This window comes from Quercus suber, unplaced genomic scaffold (genome assembly GCF_002906115.3).
Source record: "Quercus suber isolate HL8 unplaced genomic scaffold, Cork oak 2.0 scaffold_82, whole genome shotgun sequence".
Lineage (NCBI taxonomy): Eukaryota > Viridiplantae > Streptophyta > Magnoliopsida > Fagales > Fagaceae > Quercus > Quercus suber.
The window spans coordinates 845,170-867,366 of record NW_027069547.1 but is presented as its reverse complement, the minus strand read 5'-3'; the positions used below and the strand labels follow the sequence as shown (position 1 = coordinate 867,366).

Here is a 22,197-nt window from a genome sequence, read left to right as displayed (position 1 = left end):
CCAAAAAAATTTGAGACCTTAGGTGAAAATTTTATAGTAGTTTGTTTATATGTACACATTAATTAAATAAAATTATATAATACTAATTAAATTAAGAGTAATTTGATGTAAATATAGAAATTGATGAATAATACTAACTAAACTAATTTTAATTTTATATAGGGATTGAATATCATAGTGGAACCATAAATTTAAACAAAAAGAACTAAAAATATATATTATTTTTAAAAAATAAACTTACTTTAACTTGGATATATGACCATGCATAGTTAAGTATAGTTGTAATCTAAATTTTAATTTTATATATTCTTTTTAAGAAACAGAGATAGATAGATATTATTTGGTGTGTGGCTTTGTAGGAGATTAGTTTACAAAAATTAAGCTCTCAAACTATTAGAGGAGATTAGTCATCATTGATGATTTATCACATTTGCAACATCTTTTTTAAAACATTTTAGGGTTTCAATTGGTTTAAATTTCTATTGGTCTCCTATTTTAGAAGCCTTGTTAGAAATGAAAAAGAAAAAACTAAAGATATTACAAAATGTTCACAATACAATATAATGATAACTGTAATTGATGAATTTCAACAACTTAATTTATTTGTATTTAAATTACTTTTTTTATGTGATTGGTTATATGTCAATTAAATATATAGTAAAATTTGTAATATTTTTAGCATTACTCTTTAAAAAAAGTATCAATTATTTAAAAAATATTATATTTTTATAAAATTTTGGGCCTTTTACGAAGGGAGATGAGACCTTTTTTTTTTAAAGAAATTTTTTTATTTTATTGTGGGGCCTTAGGCCTAGGCCTAAGTTGCTTAGGCCTTGGGCTGGCCCTGTGTGTATATATATATATATATATTGGTTTTACAAATTTATCTCAAACGGTTTTAATTTTAAATATTCATCTACCTTAATTTTAATGCTATAATTAAATAATAAATTAATAAAAAATTAGAACAAAAAAATATTGTCTATTCATTTTCATCTAGGAGGTTTTAATTTAACTTATAATTTTGTCTTTACGTGTTTATCTATATTAATTTATATTTTTATAATTGAAAACTAAAATTAATAAAGAATAGTAATAAAAATGTCTCTATAAAGGTAATTACAAATCTTGTTTAATTTTTGATAGTATAAAAGTTACAACTTAACAACTTCCACATAGGAAGAGTCTAAACCAAGTGCGTTATAAATGTTCTACTAGAGTTTTGTACCCCCATTATCTTATTATTAACTTATTACATGTGTTCCTTGAAGTAGCTTTTTTTTTTTTTTTTTCAATTTATTTACAACACTAAATACTTTTAATGAATGATATTTGTTGTCAATCTAATTTAGGGAAAAATAATATTATAAATAAAATATAATGAATAGCAATTTGCATAGTTGAAGAAGATGATCTTTATGTGGTTTTCTTTCATTTTTTGTAAATATTTTATTTAACAAATTAGCAACAAATTGTTATGTCTTTTTTTTTTTTTTTTTGAAACAGAAGCATATCATTCAATTATCTGAAAAATTAGTATCTTGGTACAAAGCTTCCTTAGCTATTGGAGGAACATCTTCCATCCAAAACAAATCTTGACTAATGTTTCTAGCAAATTGAGCTAGCTCATGAGAAACTCTATTCCCCCCTCGCCTAGTACATTCAATCCTAACCCATAGCAAGTTCCTAACCAAATGATGAATATCCCCAATTACATTCCCAAGCAAAGAATAATCATCCTACAAAGCCGAAACAGCTTTCATGACAGAAGAATTATCCCCTTCAATGACAAGTTCAGAGAAGCCAACATCAACGGCAAATTCAATAGCTTTCTGACAAGCAAGAAACTTAGCCTCCTCAATACACGATACCGTAGGACCCTTTGCTGCCATGGCTGCCATAACCTCACCTTTTTCATTCCGAATGACTGCACCAAAACCTGAACTATTGAGAGCCGAAAACAGAGTTGCATCAAAGTTAAGCTTGAAGATCGAAGGAGGAGGGGGCTGCCAAGTGTCCCGAAAAGATTGCCTTCCGTGTGCTGGTCCCATCAGTACTGATGCAGTCCGAAACTCCTCAAGGAACTCTATTGCCCGATTATTCGACCAGTCTGGATCATGAAACTTACCTCCATGCACAACCCGATTTCTTTGATTCCAAATCAGCCATGCTTGAACTAGCACAACCTCCATATCCTGAGACTTTACCCGCTCTATTAAGTATTCCATTAACTGAAGCACATCCGCCATACCTGACCCACCTTTCTACAAAATTTTTAAGCTACCTGCCCACACATCCTTAGCTGCATCACAGTCCTAAAGTGCATGGACAACTGATTCTGGAAACCTCAAGCAAAGTGGGCACATCGCATCTGCAATAATTTTTCTCTTAGACAGATTCAATTTTGTTGGTAAGATTTCATTACAAGCTCTCCACGTGAACACCTTTATTTTATTAGGAATTTTAAGCTTCCAAATTGCAGACCAGGCTTCCTTTCCAGCACAACCCCAAGAACTCTTAGCTACCTTTCCTGCTCTCAATACTTCCCTAGCCACCTTGTAAGCAGATTTAACGGTAAAAATCCCCTTCCTCTTGTGCATCCAAATCATAAAGTCCTCCACATATCTTCGGCTGAGTTGTATTCTACAAATAGCTTCGGCATCTTCTTTTTCAAACATATCCATGATAATATCAGCCCTCCATGCATGCAAGTCTTGGTCAATTAATTCAGCAACAGTCGCCTCACGGGCTTCATCTTTCACTAGATTTAGAGGTGCATTTGTTGGATAATTCGGTATCCATTTATCCCCTAGAATCCGAATTGATTGGCCATTCCCAACTCTCCAACAACATCCAGACTTCAAAATAGAAAAAGCAGCCACAAAACTCTTCCAAACAAAAGAGCAATTTGGTGACTCCTTAGCAGCAAAGAGAGCAGTTCTTGGAAAATATCTAGCTTTAAGGCAGTGAAACACCAAAGAATTATTATCATGCAGCAACTTCCACCCTTGTTTAGCTAGCATTGCTAAATTAAAGGCCCTCAGATCCCTAAAGCCCATTCCTCCCTCCCTCTTTGATAGTGTCAATTTTCCCACCTCTGCTAGTGAATTTTCCTTTCATTCCCCACCTGTCCCCACCAAAACTTGGCACACATTGCATCCAGCTCATCACAAAGTTTCAAAGGGAGTTGGAAAACACTCATAGTGTAAGTAGGAATAGACTGAGCAACTGCTTTAATCAGAATTTCCTTACCAGCATTAGACAACATCTTCCCTTTCCACCCTTGCAATTTTTTCCATATCCTATCCTTCAAGTATGAGAACGTATGATACTTTGTTCTCCCTACTAAAGTAGGCAGCCCTAAATAAGACTCAAACCGGTTCACTTCCTGCACTCCCAAAGTCCTCAAAATCCCTTGCTTCTGACTGGCTACAGTATTGCTGCTAAAAAAGACTGAAGACTTCTCCAAGTTTATACACTGGCCTGACGCATTAGCATAGGTCTAAAGTATCTCAGAAACGACATCCACTTCATTTTGTGTTGCCATGTAGAACAAAAGGGAATCATCTGCAAACAATAAGTTGGAAACTTTCGGCGCCCCTCTGCATATGGAAGCACCATGAATTTTGCCATCAGACTCTGCTTTTGCCAACAAAGAAGTAAATCCCTCTGCACATAACAAAAATAAGTACGGTGAGAGAGGATCTCCCTGGCGGATTCCCCTACATGGAGTCACATTCCCATACGGCTTTCCATTAAGTAGAATAGAGAATGATGTGGTGGTAACACATGTCATCACTCTCTCAATCCATTTCTCTGGAAAGCCCAACTTCTGCATAATGCCCTGTAAAAAAAGCCATTCCACTCGATCATATGCTTTACTGACATCCAACTTCAAAGCCAAAGCACCTGTTTTACCCTTCTTCTTGACATACATGGAATGCAAAACCTCATATGCCACAATAACATTATCTGTAATAAGTCGACCTGGCACAAAAGCACCTGAGTGGGAGAAATAATATCAGGAAGCACTTGTTTCAATCTATTGGCAAGGACTTTAGAGATAACCTTATAAATGACATTACAAAGGCTAATAGGTCTAAATTCAGTCATTTTTTCAGGATTCTTCACTTTAGGGATAAGCACAATATTGGTATGATTTAAATTTGGTAACATAACTCCATTATTCAAAAAATCTAACACAGCATTCACTACATCATCACCTATAAAATGCCAGAATTTTTGATAAAACAAGGCATTCATACCATCAAGGCCAGGTGCCTTTGTTGGTCCCATCTAAAATACAGCTTCCTTGATTTCATCAGCAGTAAAATCCCCAGAAAGCATCTCCTGCATATCTGCAGTTACCCTGGCCGAAACTGTACTTAAACACTCCTCCATTTGATGGCATGATCCTGCAGAAAAAAGATTATCAAAATAGTCAACTACAACTCTGGCTATGTCCTCCACCTCTTCCACCAATTGCTCCTGTGAGTTCATGATACCCTTTATATAATTCCGTCGTCGCCATTGTGATGCTTTTAAGTGAAAAAATTTAGTGTTTCTATCCCCATGTTTCAACCATGCAACCCGAGATCTTTGTGCCCAGAGAGCATCAGCAGTAAAATCCCCGGAGAGCATCTCCTGCATATCTGCAGTTACCCTGGCCGAAACTGTATTTAAACACTCCTCCATTTGATGGCATGATCCTGCAGAAAAAAGATTATCAAAATAGTCAACTGCAACTCTGGCTATGTCCTCCACCTCTTCCACCAATTGCTCCTGTGAGTTCATGATACCCTTTATATAATTCCGTCGTCGCCGTTGTGATGCTTTTGAGTGAAAAAATTTAGTATTTCTATCCCCATGTTTCAACCATGCAACCCGAGATCTTTGTGCCCAGTAAATCTCCTATTTCAATAAGAGATCATCCAATTGTTTACTGATTGCCAAGTACTCCACCTTACTTTCATCAGTAGTGTCAGCTTTGTTAATTCTATCAAGCCGTTTCTGAAGGGATTTAATTTCTTCCTCCTCAGGTCTAGTCCTTGTGTCTCCCCATGCCTTTAATTCATCACCACAGGCCCTAATTTTTGCATGCACATCTGCCAACCTTGAATCCCCACTTCCTGCCAAACTCCATGCTTGCTGAACTCGAGTCTCACAGTCATCCCACAACAACCAACTTTCTTCAAACTTAAAAACCCGATCAGCTCTACGATGTTTCTGTCTGAATTTTTGAACCTGGATAGCAATAGGAAGATGGTCGAAAGAATGAGGGGGAAGGTGCACTACATTACTGACCTGAAATTTCTCAATCCACCCCTTCGTTGCCACAGCTCTATCAAGTCTTAATTTAGTATTTGCATTGCCCGGTCTCTTGTTAGTCCAAGTAAAAGGATATCCTTTGTAACCAAGGTCTTCTAATTGACAACTCTCCAAGGCCTCCCTAAACTCTTTAATCTAGGAATTATGTGGCTGTCGTATGCTTTGTTTTTCTGAAGCATGGAGTATAGCATTGAAGTTTCCAAAACATAACCATGGACCCTCCACAAAAGTCTTCAAATGTTCCAATAGTTTCCAAGACTTGTGTTTTTGTTGTGTCTCTGGCCAACCATAAAAACCTGTCATGAACCAAACAAAACCATCTTCCTCAGTTACCTTAGCTAAAACATGGTTTGCAGTATAATTAATCACCTCTAACCTAATATCATCCTTCCATAAAAAAGCTAACCCTCCACCAGAATCCGGATGCTTAACAATTATTTTATTCTGAAAAGGCAAGTTACTGTAAAGATTATTAAAACCCTCTGTCCAAGGGTTCCCAAGCCCTTGGCAGCTCCAACTTAGGATCCTCATTGCTCCCTGCAAGGGTGGCTCTCCACCCCCGCCGATAAAATATTTCCAACAACATCACTATCTCCAACCTTTCCACGCTTAGTCTCCCTAGAATTAGAATGATCACACAACTCTTCCTCCCTAGTAGAATCACTGCTTCTTTTTCCACGGGTAGGCAGCTGCAAAGCTTTGGATAGTCCTCCAAGCCCAAAATCCATTCGGTTAAACCTGGTCTAAATGGATTTGGGCTTTACAGAGCTAGGCCCAACCGTCTCCAACCTCTAAACCAGTCCACTAGCTTCAACCCCGAATACTTCTTCCTGATTTTTACCCGTTGCCACCTCAATTAAATCTACCCCAGTTGGCGGCCTCGTCACTCCCACCATCTGCTCCACATCAATACCTTCATAAACCGGACTTGATACCAGCTGTAAAGAGTTTTTTTTTTTTTTCTTCTGCACGTCTTCGGTTCCTCCCACCTCCATGTTAAGATCTTCCTGGAAAATAGGTAGTCTCCCTAAATTCTCGGACTCAACTTCAACCTGTTTACTAGGGTTTGTACCTTCCGCTCCTGCCGCCGAAAAAGTCTCTTGCATCATACTGTAGTTTGTAGACTCCCTTGACATTTGTTCTTTCGCAGCCCCAGCACTACCGTAGGTATTTCTTGGTGAGAAAGAACGTGTCCGCCCTCCCAAAGCTCTCAAAGACTCCCTATATTGATAATTCACCACCCTACCATTCCGACTAACAGCGAAATGTGACGCACAGTGCTTTACATTGTGCCCCAATAGACCACAATAATGGCAGAACAGAGGTAAGCGTTCATACTTAAACGTTACCCAACTGCGAACCCCATCTGAACCAGCAATGAAACCCCTCTCCGTAATGGCTTCCCAATCGATTCAGTAACTTTAACTCGCATAAAATAATTCAGCTCATCTCACCGTCGCTGCCCTTCTACTTCTTCAACTCTACCAATTCTATTCCCAACTTCCCTAGCAACTTGAGGGGAAACCATATCAAATGGTGCGCCCTATATTTGAATCCATAGAGAAGCATGCTCCAATCTGATATTCCCTACTGTCATCCCCTTCTGCCATCTTTGAAGCAATAATAACTGATTGTCGAATGTCCAAGGACCATCTTGTAGAATACGTGCCATATCAAACTCAGTTTGAAACTTGAATTGGAAAAGATTCGGACCCACCTCACTAATCTGTAAACTGTTTTCCAATCCTCATGCCCTTCTTAATGTAGTCTTTGTTGCACGTTTATTGAAGGGTTTACACGTTAAAAACTTCCCAATAAGACTCAAGCTACAACTTTCTATAGCCTGCACTCTGCCTTCATCGGAGATAGGGATAATCTCCTCTTCTTCAGAGGTCAGCTTCATATTGCCCAACCCTTCAGCCACATCATCTGCCACAGCTTCATATTGCCCAACCCTTCAGCCACATCATCTGCCATACTGCCAAGATCACAAAAGAATGAAAGGGAAAAAGAAATACCCTTAGACCTAGGTCAAGGGAGGGAAATCTCGTGGAACACGAGGGAGAGAGCTCTACAGCTGGGAGAAAACCCTAGCGTAGAGAGCGTTTACTAAGCTTTTTTTTTTTAGTTAAGAGTACAATTATGATAATCTTTATATGATAATCTTTTTTTTTGAGTTATGTCTTTGTTATATGATGTTCCTAGATACTTAAGAAATTGTTTTAAGTGTTTAGGAATATTTTATATTTCTCTTCATCTTCCTTTTCTCATTAGTGTATTTTTTAGATTTTTAAGAAAATAAATTCAATTTTGTATTTAAAATTATTTATTTATCTATTAATGAGTCATATATTAGATTAGATTATGAAAATATTTACACAATACTACTTTGTTCCTCTTTGGAATTGTACTCTTGGATTAGATTATAATCATCATATATAAAGCTACAACCATAACTTTTGCTTGGGATTAGCCACTTATTTCTACTGTATGACTTCAAAGCCCAATTAAAAATTTTAAATTTTATTATGCATTAGATGTTTGGCTTGATCACATTACATTTGATATGTTTTACATATTCAAAAGAAAGAGTTTGTCTTTGATGTGAGTTCTATTTTTCCCCTTCTTTCTTCTTCTTCTTTTTTTTAATTTTTGCTAACTTACCTTTTGGATTCCTAAAAAAGATTATATTGTTTTCATTTCGGTACAACAAAAATTATATTTATATATATATATATATATATTACATTTATGATTATTCTTATAATAAATGAAAATATGATTATAAAATACATTAATCTTTATTAAATTAGTCGAAATTGTAAAAAAATAAATTTAATGGAATCACCCTAAAAAAATCATCAAGCACAATACATGGGTCTGCGACTAGTTAAGATATTAATTATAGAAGTTTTATTGTTTAGATTGCTTTACAAATGTTATGTTACCGTAGTTGATGGTGAACTAGCATATAACTCGTTCTTATGCACTAGAAATAGTCATAAGATTATTATGCACAGTAAAATAATCATATCTACTTTTGAACTGAATATTATAAATGAGTCATTTCATAGTAAAATGAATAATTGGTTTATAATTATATTATTACAATTAGAAGCTAACTTAGATTTTGATTGTACTTTGACTTTAAGAATAGAAATAGTCAATATTAGCAAGGATAAGATAATCATATCGACTTTTGAACTGAATATTATAAATGAGTCATTTCACAGTAAAATGAATAATTGGTGCATAATTATATTATTACAATTAGAAGCTAAATTAGATTTTGATTGTACTTTGACTTTAAGAACTCAATAGGTAAAGGACATAATTGTCACAACTGTTAGGGAGGGTATCTAACAATCCCAAGGTATGTGACGACAATTAAGGCAGATTGAATTGCATGGTGTCAACAAGGATACCTAACAACCCCTAGGTACGTGACAACTGTCAGGAAGAATTGTATCGCATAATGTCAGAGAGGGTACCTGACGACCCCCTAAGTACATGACAACTGTATGGGCAGATTGCATCACATGGTGTCAAGAAGGGTACTTGACAACCCATAGGTATGTGACCACTCATTAGCAACATGACTACTCTCATGTGTTAGACTTTCCACGTACACAAGCTTTTAGTGGAAGGCAGGTTTTATATTTGCGAGACTATGTCCAGGGTCGTCGATCTACTTGGGTTGTCATATGACTAGGATATCTTCTAGGGATTTATCAACTGCTTCAAATGTGTATCTATGATCCATAAGCACTTCATCCCATATTATTAAGCTTGTCAAAGAGATCAACTCTGCAAGTTGTGTACCTGATGTAGAACAGATAGCACATGTTTTTCTAGAGCAGCAGGGGTGCAAGAAGTCACAAGACAAGATCAAAGGGGGGTGCCAGTAGGGGCCATCAAAGGTAACAATGTCGGAATTACATGAAATTTTGTAGGTTGAAGGGAAACGGCCTTTTGATCTAGACTCATGGTGCCATGAACGTCACCAAAATTTAGGCAAATTCCTTCATTAAGGCCCCGAAAACAGTGTTTTTGCTATTTATAGTAATATTTGTTTTTCCCTAATAACTTTTAATTTAAAAGTCAGAATAAGATCCCGTTTGTTTTGGGACGACCCTTAAGGTCAGTAGTTTATGATTATGCATTTAACTCAATTTTGCCATTTTTGGTGAAATTCGGTAATTTGTCACCTAATCACTTAATTAGTGCGAATTAGGGTTTTAAACGTTTTTTTTTCTCAGTATTTATATTTTTTGTAGTCGTCAGAGGCAGATAGACTATTATCAATAAACACAGACATTTTATCAAATTTTCTTCTGGTGGATTCCAATTTTATCTTCTTGTGGATTCAGGGAAACCCCTCGTGGATTCGAGGTTTACTACCAGAAACTAACAGTTTAGTTTTCTGTTCCATCTAGAAACCCTTCGTGTGTGCTTTTCTTTAGGCTTCCACGACATCAGTTAGTATCAGAGCCTTGATTTACCTTGGTCTGATGGCTAATTGGCGAGACGGTAACCACCATAACAATGACGGCGGTGACGACGTCAATAACCCAGTCCTCACTAGAGCTGAGTTCCTTGATTTTCGTGATGAAAATCAACAATTTCGTGATTCAACCCAGCAGACTCTAGACCAGATTCAAGTAGCACTTGCCACCTTGCTTAACCTAAACCCTAATCGCGATGACGAAGAGCGACGTGATAACCGAGTGCGTGGCCCTTCCCATTGTGGTCCAAATCGGAACAGGCAGCAAGACCACAATGAAGAAGACAGTGAAGATGAGGAGTATGCAGAGAGAGTCCTTGGAAATCATCGTGGTCCTGCGAGGGATAATGGTCGAGATTATCAGAAGCAGAAGGATTATCGGATGAAAATAGAGTTACCATCCTTTAATGGTAATGTCTCCATTGAAGAGTATCTGGATTGGGTTAGTGAGGTGGAAACGTTTTTCGACTATATGGGTACAGCAGATGACAAACAAGTGTGTTTGGTGGCCTACAAATTGAATGGAGGAGCATCTACCTAGTGGGATCGTGTTCAATTAAACCGTACCCGTGAACGAAAGCTTCCAATACGATCATGGAGGAGGATGAAAAGATTAATGGCAGATCGGTTCTTACCACCAGATTACCAACAGGAGTTGTTCAGACAATACCATGATTGCAGGCAGGGTACTCGAACAGTTAATGAGTACATGGAGGAGTTTGACAGGTTGGCGAATCGCAATGATTTGGAGGAAACTGAAGATTAACGGATATCCAGATTTGTATACGGGTTACGAGTTTCCATCCAAGATCAGGTACCCTTACAAACTCTATATACTTTGAATGAGGCTGTAACCTTATCCAAGAAAATAGAATTTCAGCATCTCAGGACAGGTTCGAAGTTTTCCAACCGCAATTCGAAGTCCTCTAGTTCCATTGCCAACAAAGATAAATAGCCCATGTTTACACTACGGTCACAACTCGTGGTTAGGGAGAATAGTGGTGTCAACCAATCCACAGTGGCAGTAGCAAGTTCCACAGCGCAGCCAATAGCGAATGCCAACCCCTATGCTAGGCCAACTGGGAATAAGTGCTATAGGTACGAAAACTCTTGTTACTCAAAAATGTCGTGTTACTTTTTCTATGGGTAAATATTATGTAGATGAAGTAGTTTGTGATGTTGTTGAAATGCATGCATGTCATTTAATACTGGGTAAATCTTGGCAGTATGATGTAGATGCTACTTATAAGTGTAAGGATAATGTGTATGTGTTTTTTAAGAATGGCAGAAAAATTGTCTTTGGTCCTATTAAGGAAGGCAGTAGACCCAAAACTTCTAAAGTGGAGGGGAAGCCAGCACTCCTCATAGTGAACAATGAAGATGAGTTTGACAGGAATTGTAAGGAGTTGAAACAGGTATATGCTGTAGTAGTGACAGATGGTGAACCAAAGAAGGTTGTTGAGATACCTGAGGCAATTCAACCATTGATCAAGGAGTTTGAAGAACTTTTTCCAGAAGAGCTGCCTGCAGGTTTACCACCAATGCGTGACATCCAACATTGCATTGATTTAGCTCCTAGAGCTAGTCTACCAAATCTGCCACATTACAAGATGAATCCTTAAGAGGGTCAGATTCTACAGGGGCAGGTGGATGAGCTTTTGAGCAAGAGGCAGATCAGGGAGAGTATGAGTCCATATGCAGTACCGGCATTGTTAACACCAAAGAAGGATGGGAGTTGGCGTATGTGTATGGATAGTCGAGCCATCGACAAGATTACAGTCAAGTATCGATTTCCTATTCCCTGACTAGATGACATGTTTGATACGCTGAGTGGGTCCAAGTGTTACACCAAGCTGGATCTCAAGAGTGGGTATCACCAGATTCGAATCCGACCTGGAGATGAGTGGAAGACAGCTTTTAAGACAAAGGAGGGGTTGTATGAGTGGATGGTAATGCCTTTCAGATTATCCAATGCTCCCAGCACTTTTATGAGACTTATGAATCAGGTATTGAAACCATTTATTGGAAAGTTTGTGGTAGTTTATTTTGATGATATCCTAATTTACAGTAAGACAGAAGCAGCCCACTATAATCATGTGCGAAAAGTATTAGCGGTGTTGCAGGCCAATGAGTTGTATATCAACTTGAAGAAGTGCAACTTCTTGACTGATAAGTTACTGTTCTTAGGGATGTGGTCAGTGCGGATGGGATTCATGTTGATGAGGATAAGGTCCGTGCAATCAGAGAGTGGCCAACCCCAAAGACAGTGAGTGATGTACGAAGTTTCCATGGGCTAGGAACCTTCTATCAGCGATTCGTTCGAGATTTCAGTAGCATAGTAGCCCCTATCACAGAGTGTCTAAAGAAAGGGAAGTTCTCATGAGGAAAAAAGGCAGAACAAAGCTTTGCCTTGATCAAGGAAAAGTTGAGCACAACCCCGATTTTGGCATTGCCTAACTTCGATAAGGTGTTTCAGGTGGAGTGTGATGCATCTGTGGTCAGGATATGCGTTGTTCTTTCACAAGACAATAGACCAGTAGCATTCTTCAGTGAGAAAGTTTGTGAAGCTCGAAGTAAATGGTCAGCCTATGAACTGGAGTTCTTTGCTGTAGTACGGACTTTTAAGCATTGGGAGCACTACTTGATTCAAAAGGAGTTTGTATTATATACGGATCATCAGGCATTAAAGCACATTAACAATCAAGTTAGCATTAACAGGATGCATGGTCGGTGGGTAGCTTATATACAACGCTTTCATTTCACTTTGAAGCACAAGTCTGGTGTCACCAATAAGGTGGCAGATGCACTCAGCAGACGAGCATTGTTGTTGACCACCCTGCGTACAGAAGTTATAGGGTTTGATTGACTCAAGGAGCTGTACAAGAATGACAAGGATTTTGGTGATATTTGGGGTAAGTGTCAATAGACTTATACTGCTGTCAATAGTATGTACAACCTGGATGGTTTCCTTTTTCGAGGTAACCAATTATGCATCCCTAAAAGTTCATTAAAGGAGCAGATTATTAGGGAGTTGCATGGTGGAGGTTTGGGTGGACATATGGGCAGAGATAAGACTATAGTACTAGTGGAAGAAAGGTATTATTGGCCATAACTCAAGAGAGATGTTGGCAATCATGTGAGGAAGTGTCCAATCTGCCAAACTGCTAAAGTTCAATCTCAAAATACTGGTTTATATATGCCTTTGCTAGTTCCACAAGCACCATGGGAGGATCTATCTATGGATTTTATACTGGGTCTTCCTCGAATCCAGCGAGGTATGGATTCTGTTTTTGTTGTGGTTGACAGGTACTCGAAGATATCCCATTTCATAGCATGCAAGAAGACTTCAGATGCTACTCGAGTGGCCAATCTATTCTTTAAAGAAGTTGTGCGTTTGCATGGAGTGCCAAAGTCCATCACCTCTAACCGGGATACCAAATTCATTAGTCACTTCTGGCGGACTTTGTGGAAGCGTTTTGACACTTCCTTAAATTACAGCAGCACTAGTCATCCACAGACTGATGGCCAAACAGAAGTGGTTAATTGCACTTTGGGGAAACTGATCCGGTGTATCTCAGGCGAGAAGCCCAAGTAGTGGGATCTTGCATTGTCCCAAGCAGAATTTGCGTACAATAGCTCAGTCAACAGAAGCACTAGTAAGTCTCCATTTGCCATCGTCTACTACGTGCCCCCAAAACACGCTTTGGACTTGGTACCTTTACCTGAGCTTCCAGGAATGAGTCAAGCAGTAAAGAATATGGCTAACCGTATTCATGCCATACAAGAGGAGGTGATGCAGAAACTGAAAGTTACAAATGTTAAGTACAAGGAAGTTGCTAATAAGAAGAGGCGTGAAAAGATCTTCAATGTTGGGGATTTAGTGCTAGTTTATCTTAGGAATGAGAGGTTTCCTGTTGGTACCTACAACAAATTGAAGGACAAGAAGTATGGGCCATTTCAGATTACTAAGAAGATCAACAACAATGCTTATGTGGTTGCTCTTCCTCTAGACATGAGCATTTCTTCTACCTTCAATGTTGTTGACTTGTATGATTATCATTCTCCTGATGAACTAGATAGTGGGAACTCGGAGTCGAGTTCTTTTCAAGTGGGGGGGACTGATGTAGAACAGACAACACATGCCTTTCTGGAGTAGCATAGGTGCAAGAAGTCACAAGACAAGATCAAAGGGGGGTACCAGTAGGGGCCATCAGGGGTAACAGTGTCAGAATTGCATGAAATTTGGCAGGTTGAAGGGAAACGGCGTTCTGATCTAGATTCATAGGCCATGAATGTTGCTAAAATTTAGGCAAATTCCTTCATTAAGGCCCCGAAAACAGTGTTTTTGCTATTTATAGTAATATTTGTTTTTCCTTAATAATTTTTAGTTTAAAAGTCAAAATAAGATCCCGTTTGTTTTGGGACGACCTTTAAAAGGTTAGTAGTTTATGATTCTGCATTTAACTCAATTTTGTCATTTTTGGTAAAATTCGGTAATTTGTCACCTAATCGCTTAATTAGTGCGAATTAGGGTATTAAACTTTTTTATTCTCAGTATTTATATGTTTTGTAGCCGTCAAAGGCAGATAGACTATTATCAATAAATACAGACATTTTATCAAATTTTCTTCTGGTGGATTCCAGTTTTATCTCCTTGTGGATTCAAGGAAACCCCTCGTGGATTCGAGGTTTACTACCAGGAACTAACAATTCAGTTTCTGTTCCATCGAGAGAGCATCGTGTGTGCTTTTCTTTAGGCTTCCACGACATCAGTACCTTGTTTAATACATGTTACATTCTCGAAAGGATTTACGGGTACTCAAAATATTGAGTGAGTTGTACGCACTAAGGGTAATAAGAGGGCAGATATTCTTGAAGATGCAACAGCCAACACTAAATAGTACAAGGTCACTATTTAATGCAATTCGTTTATTCCATTAAATTACAGTTTTATTTGTTCAGTTGGTCAGCAACCTAGATAAAAATAAGATACATAAAATCACAACAGAGTATATGCATTTGACCAGCTATACAGACCTATATAGAGGTGATACTAATGATTGCTGCCATGATTCTACTAGGCAGAAATTATTTTATTATGCAAGTGTCACCCACTAAAAACATATCAACAGCATTTCAAAATACGCTTCACCAGATCAAATATGAAGCAAAAGCTTGCACTGCCTTATGCAACTGGAACTTTGCAGCAGACATCAAAAATATCATCTAAAGGGGCATGATCACCTGTTCCTTCATCTTTCCGTGCATACAGCAACTGCTTCCCTTTAAAGACAAACATCCCTCCCTAATAAAAACAAAACAGAGAAATAAATACATGCAAATGCCTTGATTAAATAAATTGAAGGAGGTAATAGTTAGTCAATGTTTGATTATTGAACAGAAAAACCGAACCTGTTGCAGTACACTACTTTTATCGTCTGCGATGGCTTTAATGGTATAGTTCTTTACTGCCTTCTGCAGAGCCCCAAATCTTGAGAACACCTTGGCCTGATGCATCAGAGTTAATGCAGAAAAATCATCCTATACACCATGCAAAACTGAGTATAATCCTACTCTCCTAAAAAGACACAACTTTACAAAAACCTTGAAAAAACGCTTACAATAGCCGGAGTGAAAAATGTGCGGCCAAAACCATAGTATAAGCCCAAAATGTCATAAGCCTGAAATAAATTACGTTTCAGTCAGACTTTACAATTGCTAATGAGGAGATATCACGAATGGAAATCATATGAACTACTACACAACATTTTACCTTCCGCTCAGGATCGGCATAGAGGCAATCCATTGGAAATGGTAACTGAATATCAGGAAGAAGAGACAGCTTCAAAGATCAAGTAAAGACCAATCATAAAACTGTTTTACCTTAAAAAGAAACAAAATGCAATGATGGCTTCAGATCCGCCAGTAGTGTCAGCAGAAATATTGCCATTTCCATTGTATTAAAAATCTAATGGCAGTTATGTCTCCAATCTGAAACATTATTCTATAATCTAAAGCCTTGTTGGCAATTCAACTATGTCATTGAAACTTCAATATCTCCAACATTGATTGACCAAATATCTGTTTTAAGGACAAACTCATTTCATTTTTCAGGAAGAGGAAAGCAATTTTTTGTTGGATTGAGGCAGGCATACTACCCAATATGATAAATGAAACATGCTACCATGCTAGATTAACTTCTGAAGTGCAACAAAATGATGTTTTTTAATCGAGTGTCCAAATGTGACTTGACACGTCTTTCCAAGAATGGTGATGCGAGATACAACCATATGAAAATGATGAACAACTGTAACAAATTGCACTATGATAAATTAAACATGCAAGTGTTCAGTGACCATTAACAAAAGAAAAAACTTTACCTTAGGACTTGTCCTATATAATAAACTAGACTAAGCAGTCTAATAGTGTATTTAGAAGTGTATGGGAGAGGAGAGTAGAGGATAAGAGGGGGAAGGAAAGGAGAGAGAGTAGGGGAATGCTTAGCCCTCCCATTGTTTGGATGTTTTAAAATTAAGTTGGGAATAGATATCCCTCCCCTTAATTTTGATGTTTTAAAATTTAAGACGGGGAAGGAAGTAATTATATAAATTGACAATTATGGCCCCTTCCCCCTTAAATAACATCCAGCCAAACAAAGTTTTTTAAACCCTATTCCTCTCCTTCTCTTCCATCCAAAAAAGCTGTAAATACTGAACTTTATTGGTAATAATAGCTTAAAACAACCTCCATTTAATTGTAAAGCAATTAATGATGTATGCCCCAGTCATGTCACATGGTATGCTTATTTAAACAAATATGAGTCCACCATAATAGCCATGCTTGATGAGACAAACCAGATGAACCAAACAAGGTTCATTAAAGCCTATTCCTCTCCTTCCCTTCCATTCAAAGAAGCTGTAAATACTGAGCTTTGTTGGTAATAATAGCTCAAAACAACCTCCGTTAAATAGTAAAGCAATTAATGATGCATGCCACTGTCATGTCACATGGCATGCTTATTTAAACAAATATGAGTCCACCATAATAGCCATGCTTGATGAGATGAAACCAGATGACTTTCAGCCCATTATGCCTAAAATTCTTTAAAGTTTTAAAGAAACCTTTCATACATATGAACAACACCAATGGTCATAGTCATTCAATCATGCTTATTTTTTAGTGTCGCTCTTTCATTAAATAAGCAAGCCACAAGACATGGTAGTGACTGGCCGTATAAAATTTCATGCTTTTTCACTGCAAGAAAGTTAAATGAATACCAAAACAGGACAAAATCATTAACTTAGAAATAATATCAAAGGGTCGAGACAACCACCCTGATCTTTAAGCACAATTCATGGGCACTTTAAGTGTGTGTTTGGATACCAATGAAAAATTAAAATTATTTTACTATTCAACTTATTTTTGCTACTATTCATGACCTCACTGCACTTTTTAGTACTATTCATGGACCCTGCTGTACTATTTCAACTTACTTTTATCTTTATCTACGTCTAAGCCTTTGTCTAACATAGAATTGATTTTTTTTTTCTTTTATCCAATTGTGATTGTCAATGCTAGCACCATTTTTTAAGCACTTCCATTGCACCAACACTCAAGATACTAGGCACATTTAAACGATACAAGCCCTTTAACATGGTGAATGTGCAATTGGGAAGAGTAGTGATGACACCATCCAACTAAAAAATGGGAAATGATTTTATCAAATCAAGGCTATCGCGACAAATTTTATCAAGTGAATGTGCTATTGCTCAGAGTTGTTGATCTGGATTTCAATTCATCTAACCACAAATTTTCAGGGCAAAAACATAGCTATCTCGACAAAGCTTTCAATTTTCTAAATTAAAAGTAAAAAAAAGTGCTAAAAAAAAGTGTCAATTAGAGGTTCAAGCAATAGCCCATTGGTCCTGGCACCCTTTGTGGTGCCAAAGTATGTGGTTCGAACCCTGCCTCCGCCCTCCCCCACTATTTATCACAAGTGTATCAAACTAGCGCCGAAAATACATTCAGGTAACATGAGAAGAGAAAGAAACAGACCCGGTCTGCAAGAATCCGAGCTTTGTTTGGAGTGCCAACGCCAATTGCCACCAATTTGACACCAGCTGTATCGAATTTTGATTTCGCTTCTTTCAGAGCAGAAGCAAGTTCCCAACTTTGAAAAACAACCAAAATAGCTAACAAGTCAAAACCAAAGTCCAGCTTTTTGGGTAAAAAAAAAAAAAAAAAAAAAACATTGCCAACAACCAGGCGTGGAGACAACACACACACACACACCTGGTTCTGATCCCAGAGGTCCTTGAAGAAGACGGGGTCACCAGCAGCGGTGAAAATGTTAACATCACCGAGGCTGTCAGCGATATTTGGGCTGAACGACGAAGTGGAGGCCCTCACATCCATGGCTTCGGATTTTTCGACCCAGGTTGGAACTTGGAAGATAATTGAAATACCAGGAGGCAGAGACCAGGGCACTAACAATGGAGAAAGACAAGAGAACTAGCTTTAAAGTGTACCACTCCACCAGGAACAATGGGTGGCGCGGATTTAAAAGCGGAAGCCGTAGAATTTAATGCTGCATTTAAATTTGCTAACCGTTGTCTAGGCATATGGTTATCCCTCACATCATTATTCTTTTTATTTTTTATTTTTAAACAATTTATAATATTAAATTTATAAATATATTAATTTTACAAATTTATTTAGTACAATTTTAACTTTAAATATTCATTTACTTTAATTCTAATGCTATAACTAAATAATAAATTAATAAAAAAGTAAAACAAAAAAAATATATTGTTTATTAATATTCATCTAGGCGGTTTTAATTTTAGATATAATTTTATCTTTATGTGTTCATCTATTTTAATTTAAATGTTTATAATTGAAAAAATAAAACAATGAAGAATAATAATAAAAATGTCTCTAAAAAAGTAATTACAAATCCTGTTTAATCTTTAATAGCATAAAAGATACAACCTAACAACTTCCACATAGGAAGAGACTGAATCATGTGCGTTATAGATCTTCTACTAGAGGTTTGTACCCCTATTATCTTATTATTAACTTATTATATGTGTTCCTTGATGCAACTATTTTTTTTTTTTATCATTTTATTTACAATACTAAATACTTTTAATGAATGATGTTTGTTGTCAATCTAATTTGGGGGAAAATCATGTTATAAATAAAATATAATGAATAACAATTTGTGTAGTTGAAGAAGATGATATTTATGCGGTTCCCTTTCACTGTTTGTGAGGAGTGGAAGAGTCCCCATCTAAGCCTTTAGTCTAAGAAGTAATTGCGTTGTGGGGAATGAATTGGGCCCAGCCTATATAATAGAAGGAAGGCCCAGGGGACAAGAGGCTGTGAAAGAAAGAAAGAAAGCTAGGCCATCCTAAGTACTACGAAAGAAGAGAGCGACGCAGGAAAGTCATTCCCATGGAGATAGTAAGGAACTAGCCTTACCCGAGGAATGGTGCACGGATGATCCACATATGGATTCCAAGAGATGCCTGGAACCATGGGAAACTTCCAAAACACGCAAAAAGGTTGAAGATTTTTGCCTCCGCATTAATGATGGGGTTCTTACATAACCCTTTACCACATTGAATGCATATGAGACAGACTGAACAGTACAAACAACCCCCAAAAGTCAGAGTTCCAAGATAAAGGTGGGGAAGAAACCAATAACGTAAAGGAAAAGAGAGAGAGAGAGAGAGAGAGAGAGAGAGAGAAAGGGGAACAATCTGAAAGAAAGATAGAGAGAAAGTGTGTGTAACACCACAAGAACGAAAGAATTTCCTGTTGTAACATCTGAGTAGAAATTGAAACACATGTGGTCAAAGAAATCAACTGTTTGAGTTTCCTATTGCGGAGTGTTTATTCCCTATTGTTACTTATAATTAGTTTTGTGAGACATTATAGTGGTGATCCGTGGAGAATACCTCAGGGGCCAATTTTTGTCCGCTCACACTGTTTATAAATATTTTATTTAACAAATTAGCAACAAATTGTTATCTCTTTGTTATATGATGTTCCTAGATACTTAAGTAATTGTTTTAAGCGTTTAGGAATATTTTATATTTCTCTTTATCTTCCTTATCTCATTAGTGTATTTTTTAGATTTATAAGAAAATAAATTCAATTTTGTGTTTAAATTTTTTATTTATCTATTAATGATTCATATATTGGATTAGATTATGAAAATATTTACATAATACTACTTTTTTCCTCTTTGGAATTGTGCTCTTGGATTAGATTATAATCATCATATATAAAGTTACAACCATCACTTTTACTTGGGATTAACCACATGTTTCTATAGCATGACTTCAAAGCCCAATCACAAGTTAAAATTTTGATTACGCATTTGATATTTGGCTTGATCACTGTTGAGGTCCAAAATATTACAATATTGTATAAAGGCCCAAAACAATACAAAAAATTGAAATTTAAGAACCATTTGGGCTTTCAAGGAAATGGTAAGGCCCAAACTCACTAAAATAAGTAGGAAGGGGCCCAAACCCATGAACAGGTAAGCTTTGGGCCTTATGAAACAAAGAAAAAAGGAAGCTTAGCTCAACCCAGCCCTTAAGAGAGAAAATCGTTAGGGAACTCAGAAAGAAAGCTGAACCAGGATACCTAGGGATTCCCAAAGACCTGGGATCCTCGTAATATGCAGTAGGAGACTAGTTGGGATTAAGACAGCTCAAGGGGGCATGCCCACGAACATAAAGAACGAAAGCAGATATGTCCCATCAGCTACCTAATGATGCAAAAAAAGGTAGAGGACTTGGGAACCAGCACTTCATGAAAAAAGGTCTGGTACCTTGGGGAACCCAGGAAGATGGACCATGAAGGAAGGTGGCTAGGGATCTTTCAGCCCGATAGAAAGTGATGATGTAAAAAATCAACAATTGAGTTCCTTGTCGTAGCAGATGGATGAAGCTGTGATTGGGGTTGTCTCTGTTGAAGGAAAACCTGCAAAATGAACTAGGTGGAAGAGTAACACCCCGATGTGGAGTTAGCCAAACCACCTCCGATGCTTAAGTCAGTAAGGGAGAAAGATTTTAGAGAGAAACAGACTGGAGAGTGATTTCATAGAGTATTTTATGTGTACCTTTAACTTTTGTTACCTTCTCTTTTATAATTGAATGCATAATCAATGGGGCAATGCATTGCTATATTTATGTTCAATGACTAGTGCGTTACAAAATCTTTGTCTGAAGCTCACTGCTCATTCTGTAACCGTTGCTCCATCCATTACATGTTATCATTAATGAGCATTATAAATGCCTGATGTTGTCTTTTGGTTAATGATAGTATCATCTTAATGACAATCGTAAATTTCTGACTCATCAACTGCCCCCTTGTTCGAATCTTCATCTGTTGGACGAGATGAGAACATATTCATCTGACGCTTCATATTCTGTGTACTACGCATTTATGACGAGTTGATTTTTGAGTAGTTGAGTGCCACGTGTACGGTCAGGATGTGCTCGACGTGCAGACGTTTCTCGATTTTCCCGCACGTGCTTTGGCCACTAATTCACATTTTTCCCTCTTGTTTCCTTTCTTCTACAATCTTTCCTTGTTCACTTTTTATTCTAGGGTTTGTCTCTCCTTCAAGCTTCCTTTCTCTGTCCTGCATTTCCTAGAAAGTTCTTCATGTTCTTGCTTCTTTTCCTGTTCTTCCATGGTAGATTACTCTGCTGTTAGGGTTGATTGTCCTTCAATAGCTTTTTCTTTTTGCTTGCCTAGGTTGTTTACTCAAGTCTGTAGAGGCAGGGCCGACTGAAGCTATAGGCCATTTAGGCCACCGCCTAAGGCCCCCGCTTATAAGAGGGCCCCCAAATAGTAATAATATATTATATAATATTACTTTCTCATCTAAAAATAATAATAATAATAATTTTCCATCACCAAATCCCATCAAGCCATGAAGGCCCGCTTCTCACAAGAAAAAAGCTGAAGTGACAGTGTGACATGAAGGCTAATCCCATCAAGCCATCACCAAATCTTTAGCATGCAGAAGAAAAGATTACAAATGGCATAAATGTTTAACTTGCAAAAGAAAAAGCTTACAAAATGCAGAAAGAAGAGACAAATAAGAAAAAGGTAGAAAAAAGAAAGAAGAAAAAAAACACACTCTTTGGCTCTCTTCATCTTGATTCTAAAAAAAACACTCATTAGTTGGCTTACTCATCAACTGGTGTTGGCAATAGACTTGGCGTGTTCACTGAAGGTTTGTTTTTTGTTTTCTCTTCCTTTGTCTCTTTCGTCTTCTTCATGTTTGTTGTTGGAAGTTTGGGGTTTTTTTTTTTTTTTTTTTTTTTTTTTTTTTTTGG

The 22,197-nt window shown here is 37.3% G+C and overlaps 2 protein-coding genes across 5 annotated transcripts in view; both read right to left on the bottom strand.

The window, feature by feature from the left end:
• Window positions 1-1,739: 1,739 nt before the first annotated feature.
• LOC136067691 (uncharacterized) lies at window positions 1,740-2,249 on the bottom strand. The gene has a single exon (XM_065773900.1). The coding sequence runs from the start codon at window positions 2,247-2,249 to the stop codon at window positions 1,740-1,742; it is 510 nt and encodes a 169-aa protein (XP_065629972.1).
• A 12,495-nt stretch (window positions 2,250-14,744) lies between these two features.
• The window catches only part of LOC112015754 (thioredoxin-like protein AAED1, chloroplastic), a 23,397-nt gene continuing 15,944 nt past the window's right edge, over window positions 14,745-22,197 (bottom strand). The window contains exons 3-7 of one of the 4 annotated variants that reach the window (XM_065773875.1): window positions 17,888-18,002; window positions 15,606-15,674; window positions 15,454-15,513; window positions 15,245-15,373; window positions 14,745-15,137 (exon numbers count right to left, since the gene is read on the bottom strand). In XM_065773875.1, coding sequence (XP_065629947.1) covers window positions 15,018-15,137; window positions 15,245-15,373; window positions 15,454-15,513; window positions 15,606-15,674; window positions 17,888-18,002 — 493 coding nt within the window. In that variant the 3' untranslated portion in view covers window positions 14,745-15,017. The remainder of the gene's footprint in view (window positions 15,138-15,244; window positions 15,374-15,453; window positions 15,514-15,605; window positions 15,675-17,887; window positions 18,003-22,197) is intronic. The other 3 variants (XM_065773877.1, XM_065773876.1, XM_065773878.1) reach the window with 3 other exon arrangements.